Raw genomic sequence first — 21,480 nt, forward strand, 5'->3', positions numbered from 1 at the left:
CAGTTACTGCAGTATTTACAGCTGAAGGAGAAATATTTCAAGAGTGATACTATGTGTGGTCCATCTGTGTATCTTTCTTTTCCTAAGCAAAAATGTAGTTCTGTTCACATGATGCTTACTGAAGTAGAAAAAAGTGCAGCAATTTGAATGTAATTATTGATACCATTTCTTGTAGTAATGTACTTTAATTCAGTTTAAATTAAGTAAGCTTCTCAGAGCACCTATTTTGCATGCTGCATTGTTCCTCTAACAGTGAAATGAAAAGATTCTGCAGTTTAGGAGTGCTTCTTTTTGTTGTAGATAACAATCTAGTCTTTTCTTGGGGCAACTCTAGAAGGAGAATTGAAATTTCCCACTTTTACCTAAGAATGTCATCTGCTTTTATTTGTACTTGGAAAATTGCATGTGCACACCAATATATTATTCTGAGGATTATGTGTGTTTTATCAGAGACTGGGAAGGTTTTGTGGTTAAGAACTGAAACTTGCTGAGATGTTATTTGTCAGATTAGTTTCAAATTCATGTCACTTGACAGCAGTGGCCAGCAGAGGTGAGATTCTAGTAACTATTCTCATGCAAATTAGTAGCCTCATGAAAAAAATCTGTTGATGGAGATGAAACTGCTTGCATAAGAAAGTATATCTCATTGAATGCTGTAAGATCAAAAAGGAATACTTCCAAAGTATATACTTATGTATATAGGAATCATTCCTTCAGAAATTGTTCTGAAGGTGATGAAAATAAAAATGTGTGTGTGACTGGTTAATTTAGAGACATGCTAAAGCTCTTTTACCAAGGCTTTATTCATCTGTAAGAGCTAATACAATTGTCAATTTGGAGAATACAGGCCTGGAATTGTTTCATAATGTTACTGCTTTTATAACTTACCTGAGCTGTCTGGTTTAATGTTACAAAATGGGTTGCAGTGTTATTCACACGAGTCTCAGTCTTGCAAAATGGTGAGCACTGAGGCCTTAATTCAGAGAAATAATTTAATATATTCCATGCAAAGCAGTGGGGTATTCCCAGGAACCCAGTGGGGTGTTTTTGTTCTTTCAGAGCCAAGTATGTTCCAGGGGTTTGCTGGACAAGACCAGAATGCTAAATGCTTTGCAGACCAAGGAGTGGATTTCATTACTGAATGCTTCAATTTTAACCCCACTGTGAGCTGACAGATTCCAGAGGCAGGCTTTCATTCCTTAAGGCATTTCTTAGGACACTGCCTCTGTGAGCAGGTCCTCATCTCTGCACACTGTACTTTTGCAGAATCCCTGTATATAACTCAAAGCAAAAAGTGGCAGCATTCCGTAGAAAAAAATGTAAGTCAGATGTCAGTCTGCTCTGAGTAAGACACAGATATTTCTTTGTTCTTTCTTAGAACTGGCCTGCAAGGTGATGTATCCGACCCACGGACAAAGAGCTTTCTCTATATCCTTGATATTCTCCCAAGGTATGAATGAACTTCTACCTTGGGCCTTAGACTTTGTTGTAACTAAATATATCTTTTCTATTTCAGCAAGATAAGTCACCTATAATGTGTTACAGGGATACTGCTAGTATTGTCTTGTATTACTTGTTTATTTTCACATGATTATGTGTAACTTACAAATACTTGTATTTTAGTTACTGTATATGCTTTCATTGTTTGATTTTCTTTTTATTGTGTGTCTGTTTAAACTCTGTATCATATACAAAAAAGAAGGAGTAATTTAATAGAATCATAGAATGGTAGGGGTTGGAAGGGACCTTTAGAGATCATCTAGTGCAACCCCACTGCAGAAGCAGGGTCACCTAGATCAGGTCACATAGGAACATGTAGAAGCAGGTCTTGAAGATCTCCAAGGAAGGAGACTCCACAACCCCTCTGGGCAGCCTGTGCCAGGGCTCCCTCACCACAACAGTGAAATAGTTTTTTCTTATGTTTAAGTGGAACTTTTTGTGTTCCAGCTTCATCCTATTACCCCTTATCCTGTTGCTGGCTACTATAGAAAAAAGGGATGTCCCAACCTCCTGACACTCACCCTTTAGATATTTATAAATGTTAATAAGATCTGCCCTCAATTTATTGAAGCTTACACTGACTTTATGTAGAAGCAGGAGTAGGCAATATAACACTTTGCTAATGAGTATTGTGGGAACATGACAATTGTTTGAAATGCCAGGTTAAAAAAAAAGCTTTGATTCACCAGTTAGTCAACTTTTGAATAGGTGACTTCTAGGAGGTTGTTTAAATATGTTATTGACTGCACAATATGATGTGTCTTCTGGCTCCTTCCCTTCTGTGTTTTTGGTGCTGCTTCTGAATGTCTTGGAGCAGATTGTACTACAAACCAAAAATGCACAGTTTTCTTGTTTTCATTGGTAATACGGAAGAATTCAAACAGCATTGCACTGTCTGGACAGTCAGTGCCTTTGTCTTTGGACTGATCTGTCCTTTTTACCTGGCCAGACCCCAGTTCCTAATAAAATAGCCATCATTATTTGTATTATTCATGCCTCAAGGTTTGAAAGTGTAAGTCAAAACAAAGTGGGTTTTGCTGACTGAAGTTGTTTTATATTCAGAGCATTAAAAATCACCTCCAAGTAATGTCTGTGTTTTCATCTGGAAAGAGATGCATAGCACCATAAGAACACTTCCTAGGACAGTGGAGCAATCAGTTATCCATCAGAAGTCTGTGCTTATGGATGGAGATGTCCATTGAGAACTAATTGGTGTGAGTTGGAGGCTGGGGCAGCTGTTCTCCATATGGTCCTTCATTGGTTAATCTTGCTCTTGGAATTGGAGGAGGATGAAAGGAGGTTTGGCTGCCTCTCTCTTTGGTTTGGTTTGGTTCTTTAATTAAATGCTTTCTGCACAGAGGGAAAGCAGTACCAACAACAGCCCTTTTTGAAACTGCTGTTAATGCTGGGAGAAAAGGATCTTCATTTTTCTTCCAGAAACAACTTTTTTGCATCCAGTGACATTGAATAGGAATACCTCTTTGTTCTTGCCAACAGCAGATAGAGATGAGTGGCTGAGTCACAGAAGTGCTTAGTGGCTTGGCTGGGATCACCTAAGAAATGTGTGGCAGGGAATACAAAACAGAACACAGTACAGATTCTGAAGCCTAGCAAGTTAGACAATTGATAGGCAAAAAGAAAGATTATGCTTCTAGCAGGGTCACAAAAGTAGAGAGAGGACATGGGGTTAGGAAATTTACAGAGGGTGTCTTTTCTGGAACAAGGAATGTAACTGAATCCTTCTGACAGACCTTTCAAAATGATTGATTAAAACCAGCAGATAGTGTGTAAGTTAATGATTTGTACCTTCCTTATCCTGGAGGGAAGGCTGACCTCAGTTATTCCTTTCCGTTAAACAGAGCCATAGTGAGGAGGCTGACTGCTTTTGGGATGCTGTGGTACATGAATATGGATATATTGCTTCCTGGTTGTGGTGGGCTTAGCTGGATGAAGGGCAGAAGCTTTTCCTTCTCTAAACCAAAGTTTTAGACACTGCAGGACGTAGCTTTTTCGTCATGATGATGCAAAGGAGCTGGCCTGGCTCTGGCTCTTTATCTCAACACCCCATGAGACCCTGCTGAAGTCTCTTATCTCCCTTGGGCAGGTTTCTTGAGGCAGCACTTACTGTAACCACTCTAATATGTTCAAGATGGTGACTCCTCCAGAGTTTCTCAGTTCCAGTAAATTTATGTTTTGCTGAGATAGTGTTTGTGTATTTTCTTGGATATGATGTGTTTGCCAGACATTGAGTATAGAGTATTTCAGCCCAAAAAAGGGAAATTCTTAATATAGAAATCACCATTTTGCATTCTAAATTGGTATGGCATGCCTTCAGTTTATGGAAGCCATAAAATAACTTCTCAGCTCTTGGGTGTTCCTCCCTTGTGTTCAGCCTCTTGTAGCGAAACATTGCTGGAATGAGTCTCGAAGATAGTCTGAGAAGACAAGAAATGGAGATATGGAAATGACAGTTTCAAGACCTGGGAAAACCTTGGAGCACCCAGCCAGCAAACAAAGTCTGACCCAGATGGCCTGGATACTGTCTGTTTATCCTGCCCAAGCTGTGACCCAAGGAAATCTAATGCCAAAACGTCAAAGTGCTGCTTTTACAGACCCATTTGTAATATGAATAGCTGCCAAGTACTTAACACATACTCTTTGTATAGTGATTACTTGTCTTGTGATCTGTTGATCCTGTATGAGCTCTTGCATTTCAGGCTCTACTCTGGATTCATTACTTTAAAAATAAGTCTCATAGTAGGTGATGATCATGTTGAGTGTGGCTAAACATACCAACAGATACATTCTCCATTCCTCTGCAGGGAATTTTACTGCTTCTACTTTTTGTTTTCAGTTTAGTGTCATTTTTTCACTGTTATTGTAGGTATTTTTAAATTGGATGTAGTGGCTTGTACATTTTCCAGTTTCTTGTGAAATGCTTTAGTTCTTTAATTCTTCATGTGAATGTCTTTCATTGATGGTAGTTGAGAAGGTGCTACAGAAATTCTGCTGTGATTTGTACTGGTGGAAGTCCAAAGTCACTGACTGACTTAAAATAAGCATAGAGCTACTGTCTGGTGACATTAATATCCTGTTTCTATATGCTGTTCGGAGGTCTTAATGTGTCACAGACTTACTATGTTTCCATTAGCCTTACTAGAGATTTAATCTGTACCAGGGAATGTCCCAAAGGACTTGTATCTGAATCATTGAAGCTTCTAAATTGTTAGAATGGTCCCTGGCACAGTTTGGGCACGTTCCTTTCTCCAAAGATTTAACGTGCTGGTTTTGGAATGAGCCTATTTCCAGACCTCTGCACCAATCTTGGTAAACCTCAGGTGCCTCATTCCTCTCTCTCCCATCAAAATCAAGTATAGAAAGTTGAGAGTACCTGCAGTTTCAGCTCTAAACATGACTGATTTCTTAAAGCAATTAGATGAATAGTGGTTCTGATGTGTTATTACTAAAGCTGATGTGACATTTTGACAATTGATTTGGGGTTTAAGCACTTCTAACTTTCCTATTACCAACTCAGTCTGTTGTATTATGCTTTAGGAAATGACCTTTGGTGAGCATTTTCAGAAGTACATGCATGAGGTACAGGTGAATACCACAGTCCATCTAAACATACATGGCTTTTGTTATCTTTTATAATGACCAACAGTCCACATTTTTAACTCAGTTGGAAATGATGCCATTTAGGCAGCTTTGAAAACTGAGGCACATGTTTCTCTAGGATGCTAAACTAACAGCTAGCATGATGTGGAAATACTTTGATCTGTCTTGTAGCTGAACAAATCTGTGGATGAATATAATGTAGTTTACATCTTGTTCCTCTGACTTGTTGATCTTTTTTTTTCCCCTTGTAGGCTCCAGAAGCTTCCAAAATACTTACTCCTAGAAAATGTTAAAGGTTTTGAATCCTCATCTGCAAGGTGAACTCTAATTTTTTCAGGTTTTAGTTTTTAATAAAGGACATTTTCTTTAGAGAGGAAGGCAGGAGTTTTACTTCCTAGAATTTAAGAAGTAAAGCAGTGGGACAGCTAGTAGCTGTGAGTTAAAAATGCTGTTTTAATTTAGGAATTACAGTCTTGGGTTCAAAGGGAACTTGACAAATAATTATTTATTTCTCTAATCAGATGAAGTGTGCATTGATTTCATTTGATGATCCTGTGTCCTTTAGAAAGGGCTAATATCAATTTTCAAAGAGAAATAACAGTGGATATAGCACCTGGAGTTTCAGGGGTTTATGACAGTAGCTGGTGGTATCTTGTATCCATTTCTGACTGGAACAGAGTAGGATGTTTCCAGAGCAGTCCTTAAAGCACCAGGAGAGCAGCCACTTGCGTGTCATGCTCCTTAATCAATAGGGCAGGCAGCTGGGAGACACATTCAGCTCTCTGACTGGCTCATGTGCCACAGTTCCCTACAAGCACTTGAACACTTAATTGACGGTGCAGCCTGCTACTGTAAACCCTGTGATTCCCGAGGCTGTGCCTTGCTGACCAGTGTTTGGAACAAGTTGTAGGTCAGAAAGCACCCCAGTGAGGGTGCTTGCTTTCTCTTATGACCCTTGGGATGCAGTGTCACATACAGTGCCAGGCAGAGATCACAGCTCCTGCTTTTTGTGTAATTCCAGCCTAGTGCAGTCTGCATGGAATAGAAAACACAAGTCTTCTTAAGATTTCCATTTCAGTTATTTTCCATTGTTTATAAAATACAGTCTGACCTTACTGTTATCAGAGCCCCCAGTTTTGTCATGCCTTGAGTTAGCCCTTTTGCTAGGCTTAGCTGATACTGTGTGTGTGAACAGAGGGAAATAGTGAGCTATTTGTAGTGGTTTGAATCTCCTGTTCCACAGCTGACAATAAAGAGAATGTCTTGCCCTTTGATTATTTTCCTTGTTGTCACACTATAAGTACTCCTAGAGGTGGGATATGTTTTGAAGGGCTGTTTGTACTGAGGTAGGTGTGACACCTGTGAATATCTGTCCAATTCTTTCACTAAATGTACTGAATGTCTTGGTACCCGAGGTGTTGCATTTAATGTGTTTTTATTTAAGATGATAAAGGGCCTAAAGGTTGGTTGAAGGGAGTAATTGCTTTTTGATTCTCCTCACTGCCAGAAAGGAGCTTTTGCAAACACTACAAACATGTGGATTTCAATACCAGGAATTTCTGTTGTCTCCAACCTGTGTGAGTACTCAAATTGCTCTAATATTGTTTAACTGTTCAAACTGCACTGAGCCCAAGGACATCTGAAAATGATCTATTGAATTAGAAAAGGGTCATGTTCAGAGCTGAAGATACTAAATACTAAAGCCGTCTGACATCTCATCTGTATACTGGCATAATCATCCTGCTGTCATTTTCAGATCCTAGTCCCATGTTGCTTTGCTATAATTTGATATATTTAAGAAGGCATGAATTTACACCATGACCAGGGAGGTGGTTTTCCCTGCAGGAGCCTCATTGCTTCAGAAATGCTGATGCCTGTGAATTTCCCAGCAGAGAAAATGTGACTGTCATTTGTGGGAGGAGGGGCTTTGTTTGCATGTTTCCCTGGCAACTGAAAAAAAGAGTCCAGAGAGATTTCAGATTGTGCAAGACTAAATGAAATCAGTCAAGCACTGTATGTATCTTAGGAGAAGCTGGTAGAGGGTAGTTTAAAAACCAGTTGTGGTGCATTTGTTTCATTGCTTCATTGTCTTATAATTCCTTATTCAAAAAGACAAAGAGGTACCTTTTTGCTTTTCTAATAGAAAACAGGTCCCAAGAAATTGTGATGCATGCCATTTTTCTTCTTACCTTGCCTAAAAGTTTGCTTACATTCCTGTTCATTTACAGAGAAAGTAAAAAGCCATGAGGTACAAAGAATAATTGCACATTTACTTTGTTGACAATACGTAGGCAGGGAAGTTTCAAGTGTTAGGATATATATGTCTGTGGCATAGTTTTATTCATGCATACAATGGTAGTTAACTTGTATGATGCTGTAGACCACTTTTTCTCTCCTTGTCACATGGGCTAAAGGTTTGGATTTTGCTTACAGCTTGGCATTCCCAATTCTAGGCTGCGATATTTTCTAATTGCAAAACATCACCAAGAACCATTTTCCTTTCAAGCTCCTGGTCAGGTGAGTCTGTTAGTGTTACCTGAGTTCACTTTGTTTGATCAAGACTGAGTGTTACATTTTCAGTTTGGTGGTGTGTGTTGGTGAATGGAGAGAGGGGTAAGTGGTAGCAACAGAAAAGTTAAATTCTGCCTCTTTCAGTCTAGAAACTTGAGTTTTCTAAGGACTAAAAGAGATGGGCAACAGGCTGATGAAGGGTCTGGGGAACATGTCCTGTGAGGAGCAGCTGAGGGAACTAGTATTGTTTAGCCTAGAGAACAGGAGGCTGAGAGGAGATACGATCACTCTCTACAACTGTCTGAAAGGAGGTTGTAGTGAGGTGAGGATCGATCTGTTTATTAATGGATGATAGGACCAGAGGAAATGAGTTCAGGTTGTGCCAGGGGAGGTTTAGATTGGACATTAGGAAGAACTTTTTCACTAAGAGGGTTGTTAAGCATTGGAATGGGCTGCCCAGGGAGGGAGTGGAGCCACCATCCTTGGAAATATTCAAACGATGCATAGATGAGGTGCTGAGGGATGTAGTTTAGTGATGGGCTTGGCAGTGTGGGGTTAGTGGTTGGACTTGAACTTGAAAGTCTTTTCCAACTGAGTCCACCATTCTATGCAGTGCACCCCAGTGGCTTAAATGGCTTTAAACCATTAGGGGATAGTGGCTGATAGTGGACTAGGAAATGCTGTGTCCTGCAGTTATTTGCAGTTGTTGCTGACATCACTGCTGGCAGGTCAGCAAATCTTACTTTTATTTTTAATTTCCATGCAAATAACATTGAGTAGTCACTTGCTGATTACTTCTGAGCATCTCTGAAGGAGTTCTTTCTCACTGCAGAGTCTTCTGTCCAGTTGTTTATCCAATGTGTTGTGATCGTTTTTTTTCCTCACAAATTGTTCCTAGATTTTGACAAGATTCCCAGATCAGGATCTTGAACACTTAGTCGAGAACAAAGTTGCTGACAAAGTGGGTGAAGTTAGTTCTTCCTCCTCCTCTGAGGAGAAGAACCTGGATCCAAACATTGATCCCGATTGCAGCGGCGAGATTTTACCAAAAGGAGCTTTTCTTTTTAAGCTTGAAACAGTAGAAGAAATGGAAAGGAAGCTTGGTCAGGACAATGATTCCTCTATTCAAATGCTAAAAGATTTCTTAGAAGAGGAAAATGAAGAAATGAGTCATTTCTTCTTACCACCAAAGTCCTTGCTGCGCTACGCTTTCTTGTTAGACATCGTTAATCCCTCCTGCCGGAGATCCACATGTTTTACAAAAGGGTAAGTTGCAGAGAAATTGTCTTGCTGAATCATTGTCCTGAAATTATAAGTGTGTTTTTGCTTGTGTACTGTAAAAAAACCAAGGAGACCCATTTGATCAAAAAGTAACCCAAGCCTCTGAAAGACAGAAGAAATCTGTTTCTGTAGTGTGCTTCCTGGTACAGTGGAGTGCCAGCATGAGGATCTGTCTGGCAGGACATCATGTGCCCACTCCAAAAAGACATTCACAAAAGACAGTGCCATTTGTTGTTGACCTTCACAGAAGCTTAATTACCCCTGGGGATATATGGTTCCAGTAGACTGGTATAGTACTGATTCATTAATGAATTTTTTTTATATTGCTCAGTGAGGTTACAAAGTGTCACACATGACAGATCCATTCCTCATTAAAACTATCTCCACTGGACATTTTATTGATTTCTTGCATTTTCCTCTGTGTAGGTCAGAACAGCTGTGGTTTGGCCATATGTCATAAAACCAGTTAGGCTGCTGCATTTCAAATTGTGTTTGATGGAGCAGAACATCAGTGCTTCTCTGTCTAGTAGTTTTCTGATTTATACTTTGCAGTTTGAAGTTTGACTGCTGGAGGTTGTTGAGTGTTCTGAAATCCCACAGATAAGCAGTCAGGAGCTTTTCCACTGGATGCATATGTGTTGGAAAATGCCATCTGGGGCCTGGAAGTTTGTGAGAAATGTTAATATTAGTGAATTTTTCAAACTAGATTGTTTTTTTCTTTTGAACTCTCTGAATATTTCCAAAAAATGGTTTAGTTGATGAAGTAAAACTGCTTATAACTTTCTTTCTTTTTGTAATCAGTAGAAGTGAGAGTTTCAACACAACATAAAAGCTGAGAAGGAAAGAACTTCAAAAATTCCACATCTGTGCAAAAGGAAAGAAGCCTTCCCTTAGCTCTCACTGGCATCTGCCTTTTGTGCCCTCACTCTTGAGTTGTGGAGGAGTCAGCATCTTGTGGGATCTATTTTTTAACTGGAACAGTCAAATAACAACCTTAGGCCTTAGTGTCATAAAAAAATTGGCCACTTATGGTTTCCCCACAGGCTGTCATGGCAATGTGTGGTCATGGTTGTGAAAATCACACGAGAGGAGGCTCTGAGTAGTTCATATGAAATCTTGTATATGTAGTGGTGGGAAATCTGCCATGGAATGTGAGCTGCTGATGCAGAAAGTGCCAGGGCAGAGAGCTGTGCTGGTAGTTCTTACCTTGAAACATAGGAATCTGGTTTACAGTCTTTGTTCCCTTTAAGAGCCTTTGGGAAGGAAGGTTTCCAACGTGATTCTCAATGTGGTCATATCATTTACAGCCCTGCATGAAGAGAGAGTTTATAATTACATCTAAGGCTTCATCCAAGTCACTTTCTAGAGACAAGAATAAGTTGCTGCTGTATGTTCTAGGAGCTCTGATTTTGCTTCTCCGAAGCATAGGATTTAGGAAAGAGAAGCCTGAATGGAGCAGAACAGCTCTCCACATAATATAGATAATCCCTCTGCTGAGATACCTGTCTGCTGTCTTTCTTACAAGTTATACTGATCATCAGCTTTGAGACCGAGTAAAAATCTTCCCTCAGTTCTGATTGGTCTCCATATATTTCCAGCAAGGTTTGTGTGAGGAGGATAATCCAGGTATCCCTCCTCTGGTCTTTGATCATTCGGGGACCTCAAACACCAAGATTTCATCCCCCGTTTGTTGCCTTTCTGCCTTTGTCAATACCAGTATGTCTTCTGAAAGCTTTGGTGGACAAAGTACAACAGCTGTGATGCATGAGAGATCAAGCAGATGACTCTGTTCCCATCTGACCTTGGACTCCTAGGCAATTGGAAAATGATTGCCGAGTTCCTTGAGACTACAAACACCTGTGTGACAGAAGTTGTGAGAGGAATTTGTCCAGTTTAAAGGACACTGTAGAGGAAAACTTCTTTACATACAATCATTCTGGACTTACTTGTAAATTCTTGATACAATGTTGTCAAGAGAAGCAATACCTTCTAAAACAGAGTTGCAGAAACTCTCTCTAGCACTGTGGAAATTACACTGTTTGTTAATCATAACACAGGACACAATATACCCAGAAATAACAGATCAGGTGTGAAGTTAAAAGGGCTTTTTTGAAAGCTTGTGGAAATGGGGGAAGAAAGATGTTGAGTCAGATGAAAATGGATTACTGTAATTTCTTAAGCCACCTACTTCCACTATAATTGGTAATGAAATGTGGGAAAATCAATGCATCATTTTTTACTGTGGTAAATATTCCTGTCTTTGATGTTCTGAATCTGAGGGAGGAATGCTAATTTTTCTGTAGTCAGCAGCTGCAATAATAATTAATAACAATCCAGCTAACATCTGACCACATTTGTGATAAAAACCCAATACTCCCTCTCTCAGCCCTTGAACCGCTTTTACAACAACTGGATTGTTTTTGTGAGGAGTTCTGTATTCTCATTCCACTTACTTAGACTGGAGGATTCTGTACAACAGGAATCCTATTGAATCCTATTGAAAGATTCTTCTCCCCCAGTAAAAGTATAAAGTACCATTCTTATACTTATCCTCATTTACTTATTTTGGCTCAGATACACTAATCTGAGGTAGGCTCAGATGCTATGTAAGAAGATTCCTTAGTGCTCTGTGTGTAACACTGTGTAACCTATTGAAGGCAATGTATTTACAGCACAGTTCCATTCCATGTGTTTTGAATGTTCATCAGTGTTCAAGGCCTTTTGTTCTGATGCAAAGCAAGATTTGCAAGCACTTTATTTTAAAATGAGTCATGAGAAGTACTTGTAAGGTTTTTTTTCCTACTGAAGAGGAAATGCTCAGGATTGAGCCGTGCTGAGTCATTGTGTCTGTGCTGAAGGAAGAGTGTTCCTTTACTCCTTGTGGAATTAAAAAAGCTTGAGACAAAAGTTGTTTCAGTGCCTTGCTTTAGAAGGAGTCCCAAGTGCAGTAAAAGACCTTTATAATTATCTTTACAGATGTGCAGATAAAACTAGAGACTAGGATCTGTTAATGACTGATGCAGACCACATCCCTCTAACTCAGGGGATCTTCTGAAGTTCTTCCACTGTGCAAAAGCCATCTGTTGGCTCAGTCTCTTTCTGTTCAGGAAGTTCAAACACTACCATAGTTAGACCAGCAGACTATGTTTCTGAAAGCCCATGATTATATTTAAATGCTAGCCTACAGAGACTACAAAGTAAACGTGTTGTTATGCAATCAACCACAAAGCATACTGCTCTGCATAGATGCCTGGCCATCCCCCATCCCTTCCCCCTGTGGTAAATCCACAAGTAACCAAAAGTCCAACCTGGCAGAACCACTTAGTCCCTAATGGATTGATAAGACAAGCTGAAGGCTCATGCTGATGGTCCTCCTTTGAATACTGAGAGCTGTTTTGAACCCCTGGGACCATTTGACCTTTAACATGTTTTGCCTTTATGTAAAATGGGTCTGTGCAGTGTAGATAGCCCTTTCTGATGATGCTATGCTTGAGTTTCATGGCCCTGTATTTATAGTATTTGCCTAGTTGCCTTATGTAAGGCATTAGTGTAGATAAAGCCTTGTGAGCTGGTGGCAGACTCACCCCTAGACAGGACTACTGCAGAGGCTACTGCACTCCAAGGGTTAGCATTGTTATTAGCATGACCTTTTGCTTTATCTATCCAGGAGGCTATCTGTTACTCAAAACAAAGGAACCTAAGTAACTTCTCTGTGTCTTTGCAATTGTCACTTGTTAATTTGTTCTTGTTGTTAAGGTATGGACACTATGTAGAAGGGACTGGCTCAGTTCTGCAGACAGCAGTAGATGTACAGGTAAGAATATGTGGACTTGTTTGGAAACTTGGTCTTTTCTGTCTTCTGCTTTTGTTATTCTGGAGATTGTAACAAAAAAGCTTTTAAAAGTACATTTTGTGACAACTGAGTTTCCATGTGGTTTACTTTGCATTCCTAAAAGTAAGTTTATTTAAACCAAAGTTTTATGTTTACCTCTCTGGAGAACACGAGTTCCTTTTCTTTTATTGTCTGTAGTGTTGTACAGAGCTTTCACAGGGATGGACGAGTTCCTCTGTGACCTACTCTAGGTGGTCCTGCTCTGTCAGGGGGACAGGACTGGATGATCTTTCAAGGTCCCTTCCAAGCCTTAAGATTCTGTGATTCTATGATATGTGAAAACATGAAGAATTACTAATTCAGTGGATGAACCACAGGACAGTGTTGTGAACCTAGGACCATATTTTTTGTAGACAGATCATCCATTAGGTATTGTCAGATGTCTAACGTGTTTGAGTTTGAATTCCAAAAGAATTCTTTTTCTGCAAAGACACTGTATTTTGAAAAGTTCTACTGTTGGTACAAAGTTCCCCACAAAGTGGTATTTTGGCATTGGAGGAGGTAAAAGTAAATGTATTGGTGAATCGTCATTGAATCATTATGTCCAGTGATAGGGCAAGGGGCAATGGGTACAAGCTGAAACAGAAGAGGTTCCAAAGAAACATAAGGAGAACTTTTTCAGTGTGAGAGTGAGGGAGCCCTGGAACAGACTTCCCAGATGGATTATGGAGTCTCCTTCTCTGCAGACATTCCAAACCCAGCTGGATGAGTTCCTGTGTGACCTACTCTAGGTGGCCCTGCTCTGGCAGAGGGGTTGAACTGGATGAGCTTTTGACGTCCCTTATGACCCTTGAGATCCTGTGGTCATTCACAGATACTTTTCACAAACCCTGGTTTTTACATAAGCATCTCCTCTTGCACTGCAGTGCTGTTCACTAATATCATATGGCATTTCTAAGCATAAGAAGAATGCAGCTTTGGAATTCAGGATAATCTCTAAGTGAATGTATTAAAACAGCTCCATGCATCCAGCATAATGTGTGTGGATGGTCTACTGTAGAGTTCTATTAAGTCACTATCCTGTCATTAACAAATGTTTATAGTCCTTTTGATTGCCTCATTAAGCATGCCTGTAACCAGAGGAAGAAACGATGAATGCCCTCATGGTAACAGATTTCTCTCTTGCAAGGCCATATGTTAAGATATTGGCTGCAATAACAGAATATCAATCATGCCTTCAAGCAAAACACACCATTGTCTTTGGCCCTGTGACAATCAAAGAAATACTCTATTAAGATCTGAATGTTACGTTGTACATATTTGGCCTGCATCACCCATACCTGTTGTTTTTGGTGTTCTCCATAGCTTGAATCAGTGTTTAAACACATTGAGGAGCTACCAGCAGAAGAGAAGCTTATGAAATTGGCAACACTAAAGCTGCGGTACTTTACCCCAAGAGAAATAGCAAATCTTCATGGATTCCCTCCAGAGTTTGGTATGTGCTGCAAAGTACCTGTTTCTACATCATTCTTCAGAAATGCCAATGTAGACTTTTTACTTGGGGACTAGTCCATGCTTTTTATTTTACATTTCTTTTCAGACCACTCAATTCTTAACGATCAGCTCTTGTTATTTGACTCCCTCTGAATTGCCACACCATATTGATAATATTTTATAAGGGCCAGCTTCTGGGATTAGTTTTATCTTCATCAACTAAGAAAAAGAATTTTGCATGAGAAATGCACTATTAATGAATGACAGTGAAGGAATACCTTTGTTTAAATTGGAGTCTATTTACTCAGCAGCCAACATTACTCACAACTGTGGTAAGTCAACATATCCTGCCAGTTTAGGAGGTCTAACAGTAGTTTGCAGCATCTGAGCTGCCTGCTTTCTCCCTTCCCCACATTTGCAGCTGCTGACAGAAATGGCCTTTCAGAAGATATAATTAGTTCTTTGTTCAGGACTAACCAAACTTTTCAGTTTAAGTCATCTCTGTTTTCTAGACTCTTTTAAGTCATCTCTAGAAAAGACAGTCCTAGCTCTGGGTCAGTTACTTCATTTTCTAACTGTTTTTGTGGAGAAGAGGGAGTCAAGGACCAAGACTCATCAGTACCAATACCTTGGATGCAGGTCAACCAGAATTAAGCCTGAAATACATTCACCAGAGTTGCCCTTGCAACAAAAGACAGGCAAGAAAGTGTAGCTGTTAGTCCCTGCTGGGGAGCTCGGCCTGCTGCAGTCCCATCAGATCAATTTTTTGTCTCTCAGCAACAGAAGCATCCGTAGAAGAGAACACCACTGACCTTGAGTAATTTGTTATCTTCTTCTTTGGCTTGCTCAGTGACTGACATTTCTGAGGAGTGCTAATGGTTTTTATATAGTTATTTCTTTTGCAGTTTTAGTTTTTCTTGTTTATTACTCACAGTTGGATTAAAAATCACTACATTCAAAGAACATTTTCAAGGCTGAAAGGTCAAACATTAGTTTTGCCACTGTTATGATCTCTTTAACAGATTTGGCTTTTTACATACAGCCATTTTCTTAGCACAACTCTGTTCCATACTGATGTAGGCTGATGTAAAGAAACTTGAGCTAAACAAAGCTGGATTGGGCTTATATAGATTTATCGTGCTGTGCAAGCACCCTTTTGAGAACAGAATCCCCCATTTTGTCTTTTTGGGGTTTTTTTAAATACAGTTTGTGTTTTCCAGCTGTTAAACCTGTCTTTGCAGCATCACTGAGAGGTGTGGAAGGGTTAATATTCCTTGTGTTTTACAGAGGGAGAACTGAGACAATGGAGAAAGTTATGTTTGGAAGACTCCATTAACTTAGAGCGCTCAGTTTGTGATACCATGCTTTCTCTATTGAGAGTTCAGCTTCAGGAATGTGTGTGAGCTTCAGTATTTCTGCAAACCAGAACTGAACCATCAAGACAAGTCAGGCTTCTGAATTAGAGGAGCATCCAGGTTGGCACTCTCTGCAAAGTGCTCATTTAGTAAACTTGTGTTTACATCTCTGAGGGCAGTACCCTTGTGCCTTCATCATGGGCATCCTTACAGTTCTTGCACTTCCCTGCCTCTCTATACTGCTTTTCCACCTTGTACAACACATGGAACAAACCTCAGTCATCCAGTAGCTTCCATACACTCCTGATTCACAGGCAGAACAAGCTTTTCTCACGGTGCTGAGTCACAAGTTTGACATTTCTTTCCTTTGTGTTTAATCTGAGACATTTCCCATTTTGTACTTTAAAAAGATGTTACTCAGTTCTAGCCTGATTGAAAACTCTGGTGAATTTAGGCACTGTAAGTTTCTTGGGAGGGTTTGCAAGCTATGGGTTGGTGTTTTTTTGCAAGTTGCTGTATTTCTGGCTACAGCAAAGGATGTTTTCCCTGACAGAATTTCTCTCATGGTAAATTTCAAGTCATTATTGTGAAGTATGGTACTTTCAGAGGGAAATGTGTTACAGTTTTTCTGCTCTTGTGTTCTGTAATGACAGCAACATTTGGGCTGAAATTTTCAACAGCAAAAAAGCCTGGAGCTGTACCTACTGCAAATATGTTGTTGGTCCAAGAAGCTAAACAATGAGAAAACTATAAGCTGGAAATGAAGAGAATGTCAGGAGGCTTTGTAACAGATGCTGTTACTAGCTGCAGCTCCAGTATTATCAGAAGAAACAAGATAAATGGTTCTGTGTTTTAACAAATTGTTGCTCTTTCCAATATTTGAGAGCCAGAGTTAAAATCATTGTTCATTCTTAACATTAACAGATTTATCTTTGCTTTTGACATCCAAATGTATAAATTGTAACTGCACTGTAGGTCAATGAAATGCTGCAGTCATTTGTCTCAGCCACTACTGTGGGTCCCATAGCAATATCATTAGAAGTGATCAGAGTGTTCTTGCAGCTGTGACCTGCTTTTGTGAGGGTGATGTCAGGATGCCTCTTCCAATTTTCCTGTTAGTGAACTACCTGGGATTGTGTTGAGGCAGGGGTAACAAAGTGACAAAACAAGAGGAAACAGCCTCCATCTGTGCCAGAGGAGGTTTTGATTGGTTGTTAGGAAAAAATTCTTCCCCAAAATGCTTATCAAGCACTGGCACAGGCTGCCCAGGGAGGTGGTGGAGTCACCACCCCTGGAGATATTTAGAAGACATGTAGATGTGGCATTTAAGGACATGGTTTAGTTGTGAGCCATGCAGCAAGTGCCAGTGTGCTGTGAGTTGTTAAATCTGTCCTTTTGATGGAACCTACTCTTGAGCCAAGAAGATAGAAGGTGCAAGATAATATTAACAGGCAGATGGAGGAGGCTGGGGATAAAGGAAGTGATGAGCCCTGAAAATTGATTCTGACTTCCAGTTGCCAAGAGGCAGAAGGAGAAACTGAAATTCTCAGGGTTCAGGTAAGCTTCTTGGGTCATAAGTGCATGTGCATCCCTGTTTATTCATGACTACACATTTTTTTACATATTCTTTTGAAATGCATAGATTCTGAAGCTTATTTGGGGATTTAATGGGAAAACTCCATCTAAGGAAACGTGTGTGGGAGCGCAAGTGATTGTTCCAAAGAGAGAAGAACAGTTGTCCAAATGTGAGTGCCAGGACGCTAGGCAGGGTGGATGGAGCTGGCAGAAGATGTGTTTACCAAAGCAGTCCACATTCAAGGCATTAGTAACTGGCAGAGAAGGATGGAACAACTCCTCCCAGCCACCTCCTCCTCAGCCTCCCACCCTTGGCTCAGCAACTGTCCAACCGTGTTCCCTCCTGAGAAATACCTGGAAGAGGATTTTTCTACTGTGCTATGAAAACTTCAGAACATACATTCCAAACATGTTTGTGCATCAAAGGTGATCTGGCTGGTGCTGAGCTTGGGCTCACACTTAGGTTTGCTTTATAGGGATTGATCAAGTAATTGAATGTGATCAAGTTTAAGCAGTTTAACAAATGAGCCTAATGGTTGAATCGCTACGGTTCTTCATCCTTCACTCAAGTTGAAGCAAATGTATTTCACCTCACAGCTGGAGTAAGCTAAGAAGGCAAGAACAGTTACAGCAGACCAGCTGGCTGCTGGCAACTTCATTCTCAGAAGCTTGGTCACCTTTGTGTGCTCAGTACACAGCACAGCCCCTTCACCATACCTGGGGCAGTTTCATTTTTTCTAGGCCTCTGTTCTGCCAGTCCATGCACATACCATGTGAAAGACATTTCAGATGCTGTTTGTATGTGTGAGCACATTTGACATGGGGAGCATTGAATGACAGGGAAAACCATTCAGCTGCTCAGTCACTCCGGGAGTAAGCCTCACTCACCTCACTCATAGCTTAATCTGTGCTGGTGGTATATTGCAATGTGAGACACATTTGGTTTGCCTCAAATCAGACATGAGAGGGGCTCAGATTGGAAGGACAATATAAAGCTTTTGAGAAGTGCAGTTCAGTCCATCTGCAGAATCATCCCTTCCTGCCATGGCCACATTCCTCTGTGGATGTTCTCTAGAGTAGTGGTGCTGCAGTACTTTTCTGGTGCTGCAGCCTCTTCTTCACACTGCTGAATGTTTCGAGCTATATGAAGAGAAGATAAATGGACATTAGTTACACAACAGAGCAACTTTTTGAGGCTTCTTGTTAAACCTTAGGGGTGGCAGTCCTGAAAAAAGGAGGAGACTGAAAACTAGGAACAAAGCCAAACTAATGATGTGTGCTGTATGATTTTGTTCTAGGCTTTCCAGACAAACTCACAATAAAGCAATGCTACCGTCTTCTGGGAAACAGCCTCAATGTACACCTAGTGGCAAAATTGATCTCCATTCTACTGGGATAACTTAGAACCTGAATCTGATGAGTGTGGACTGAAGACAGAAAAGGCTTTCAAGAGAAAGCTGATGGCAGCTGAACAAAACTTGTAGCTTATCTGTACAGACATCTTGTTGGACAGTTCTGATATAGTTTTAATACCTTGCTTTTGTGGTGGATTTGCACTGTAAAGATGTTTTGTTAAACAGAAGTTTCCAGGACTTAATTGCTTGATTTAAATGTCCTTTTACAGTTTTCAAAATGAAGACCAGCAGTTGTATCCACTCAAGGAAAGTGGATAAGACTGTTTTATCTTCTCAGTACAGTGTAAAAAGTCTGTGAATGTAAAAGGTGTGTGAATGAAGTGCAGAGACCAAGTAAAATGTCCTTATCTGTAAATATCAATGATCTATTCTTGAAAGAGTTACTGTATATATGACTTGGAATTTTGATGTGTTTTCTGTAGCTAATTAAATTGTAAAATCCACTGTTTTATACACAATTTTTAAGAGATACAGAGTCATTATTAATTTATAGTTGTCTCATCCCTCTAAATACTTGCAGGTTTCTGGAACTCAACTGTTACCTGTCTGGAATGATTTCATTTAGGTGCAGCTGAATAAAAATATCCTGAGGTTCTCACAAGCCTGACACTAACTTGCCTGTTTCTTTTCTCACTTACATTATTCAGCATAAGCTTGTTGCTCCTTACCAAAGTCCTATGCATAAAAGACAGAAAGTGCAAAGGATGCAATGAATAGTGAGAAAGGCTTCTACACATATGTCAGCCAGAAAAGGAAGGTCAGAGAAAGTGTATTCCCCCTGATGAACAAGACTGGCACACTGGTAACAACACATGAGGAGAAGGCTGAGGTACACACAGCTGTTTTGCCTGTCTTCACTGGCATCCTCTTTTCCCATGTCTCTCGTGTGGATGGGACTGTAAGGCTTGGACTGAGGGAGCAAACTTTCTCCCTCTGTAGGAGAAAATCAGGTTTGGAACCACCCAAGGAACCTGAACATACAGAAGTCTATGGGACTTGGTGAAATGCATCCCAGAGTCCTGAGGGAACGGCCTGATGTGCAGGTTCACCTAGATCAGGCCACACAGAAACGTGTCCAGGTGGGTTTTGAAAACCTTGAGAGAAGTAAACTCCACACCCTCCCTGGGCAGCCTGGGCCAGGGCTCCCTCACCCTCCTGTTCCAGTGTGGACTTAGCCTTGGGGCCACAATCCCTCAGAAGTATACCTACTGCAGCACAGACATAACCACAGCCACTGACACTTTGAAATGTACCTGCTTTGGTGTGAACATATTCATGGCTATGGATGCTTCAGGATGTCCCACACAGACTCATCCACAGGCAGTGGTCCCTTTGGAGTTCACACTGGAGCTCCAGTAAGTCCAGCTCAGCAGCACAGAAGTGGCAGTGATGACCTGGCCACCTGCCAGCCCAGGCACATTGCCATGGCTCTTATCTGTGTTCCCAGACATAGCAGAGAGAGATGATAAGTACAGCAAGCAGCAAAAAGTGTATATAGAATATACAAGGAGTCAAGAAAGCCCAATGGCAAGCCCAGGAGCTTTACAGTTAATAGCTAAACAACAATAACAGCTGTATATTTGATCTGTCACATTCCAATCAAACCTGTTGTTATCTTGAGCCCTTCGAGAATCATGTTAGGCACCTGGCAACTACACATCACACAGTCACTTGCTCAGTCCCCCAGTGGAATGGAGGAGAGAGTCAGAAGAGTAGAAATGAGAAAACTTGTGGGTTGAGCTAAAGGCAGGTTGATAGCTAAAGCAAAACTGCACATACAAACACAATGGGATAAGGATTGATTCCCCATGTCCCATTGTTCAGTCATCCCCAGGAAAGCCAGGCTTCATCACACATAATAGTTACTTGGGAAGACAGCAGCATTACTCCAAACATCCTTCTTCCTCCCCAGCTGTATGTGCTGATCATGATGTCATTCAGTACAAACTATCCCTCTGGTCAGTTGGGGTGAGCTGTCCCAGCTGTGTCCCTTTTCACATCCCCCCACTCACTGATGGGCTGAGAAAGAGAAAAGGCCTCAACTCTGTGTGAGCACTGCTCAACAATAACAAAAGCACCTCTGTATTAGCAACAGTGTCTCCAGCACAAATACAAAACATAGCCCCATACCAGCTACTATGGAGAAAATCAACTCTGTCCCAGCCAAAACCAGCACAATGTTGACAGTGAATTTTAGTTCAGTGTGATTGTGAAGACTGAAATGTGTTTGATACTCAGAGCTGTTTCCAAAGGAGCCATTTTGAAAGATCACATTTCACAATTTTAAGTATCTCTTTTGCCCCTACTAACCCTGAAATAGCAGTGCAGCTAAACTGAGTGGCTGCTTCCTATCCCATCTGTTTGTCATTAATAGGTTCGTTTACTGAGCTCTTCAGGCTCGCACCTGTTTGACCTCACTTGATGAGCACGTTGCTTCCTTTTCCAAGCAGTCTCCTAATGGTAATTGCTTTGCAGTTTCTTTTGCAACTCCAGCTTAAGCAATTTCACAACAGTGCAATGTGATTTCAAAAGCAGCTGAAAGGTAAATGAGTGAAATCTGGAAGACAGCTCTAGAAACGGGAGACTCCCAGAACCAGTGGGTTTGGTTTTGTAGCTCTCTTATTCTGTGGCATGTCTCCTTCTGAAACACGTTTCATTACCTGAATGAGGTGATGGGGTTGTATTCCAGCAGACTTGGGAAGAATGTTATGTTTGGTGTTGTCATATTTGTGCAGGCATGTTTGAAGCTTGCTGGTTGCCTTTCAGCATGCCTTGCTTAGGTAAGCTGCTTTTTATCAGAGTTAAGCTAGGGATATGATAACACTATCATATGTCTTCAACTTAGACATGGATAAGCCCATTTTGTTTTCTAAAGGACATCTCAGCTCCAATGCTTCAA

The 21,480-nt window shown here is 40.6% G+C and overlaps 1 protein-coding gene and 2 long non-coding RNA genes across 13 annotated transcripts in view; 1 reads left to right on the forward strand and 2 right to left on the reverse strand.

The window, feature by feature from the left end:
* TRDMT1 (tRNA aspartic acid methyltransferase 1) overlaps positions 1-19,182 on the forward strand; it is a 28,970-nt gene extending 9,788 nt beyond the window's left edge. The window contains exons 4-12 of one of the 10 annotated variants that reach the window (XR_009818763.1): positions 1,379-1,450; positions 5,370-5,435; positions 6,626-6,695; positions 7,552-7,635; positions 8,528-8,895; positions 12,667-12,724; positions 14,108-14,237; positions 15,524-15,711; positions 18,465-18,553. Coding sequence is in view for 1 of the 10 variants with exons in the window: in XM_061996581.1 (XP_061852565.1) it covers positions 1,379-1,450; positions 5,370-5,435; positions 6,626-6,695; positions 7,552-7,635; positions 8,528-8,895; positions 12,667-12,724; positions 14,108-14,237; positions 18,465-18,565 (949 nt within the window). In the remaining 9 variants the exon portion in view is untranslated. The other 9 variants (XR_009818764.1, XR_009818765.1, XR_009818766.1 and 6 more) reach the window with 9 other exon arrangements.
* LOC133625480 (uncharacterized) lies at positions 2,817-3,924 on the reverse strand. The gene is made up of 2 exons (XR_009818774.1): positions 3,307-3,924; positions 2,817-3,053 (listed from the first exon to the last, which is right to left on the reverse strand). It is a non-coding gene; the product is annotated as an uncharacterized LOC133625480 (long non-coding RNA).
* LOC133625479 (uncharacterized) lies at positions 7,816-20,004 on the reverse strand. Of its 2 annotated transcripts, XR_009818772.1 has the most exons (4): positions 19,835-20,004; positions 18,055-18,306; positions 10,117-10,219; positions 7,816-9,569 (listed from the first exon to the last, which is right to left on the reverse strand). It is a non-coding gene; the product is annotated as an uncharacterized LOC133625479 (long non-coding RNA). The 2 variants fall into 2 exon arrangements; XR_009818773.1 differs by lacking the exons at positions 7,816-9,569; positions 10,117-10,219 and adding an exon at positions 14,283-15,108.
* Between the last annotated feature and the right edge of the window lie 1,476 nt (positions 20,005-21,480).

Source organism: Colius striatus, chromosome 5 (genome assembly GCF_028858725.1).
Source record: "Colius striatus isolate bColStr4 chromosome 5, bColStr4.1.hap1, whole genome shotgun sequence".
In the NCBI taxonomy this organism is placed as follows: Eukaryota; Metazoa; Chordata; class Aves; order Coliiformes; family Coliidae; genus Colius; species Colius striatus.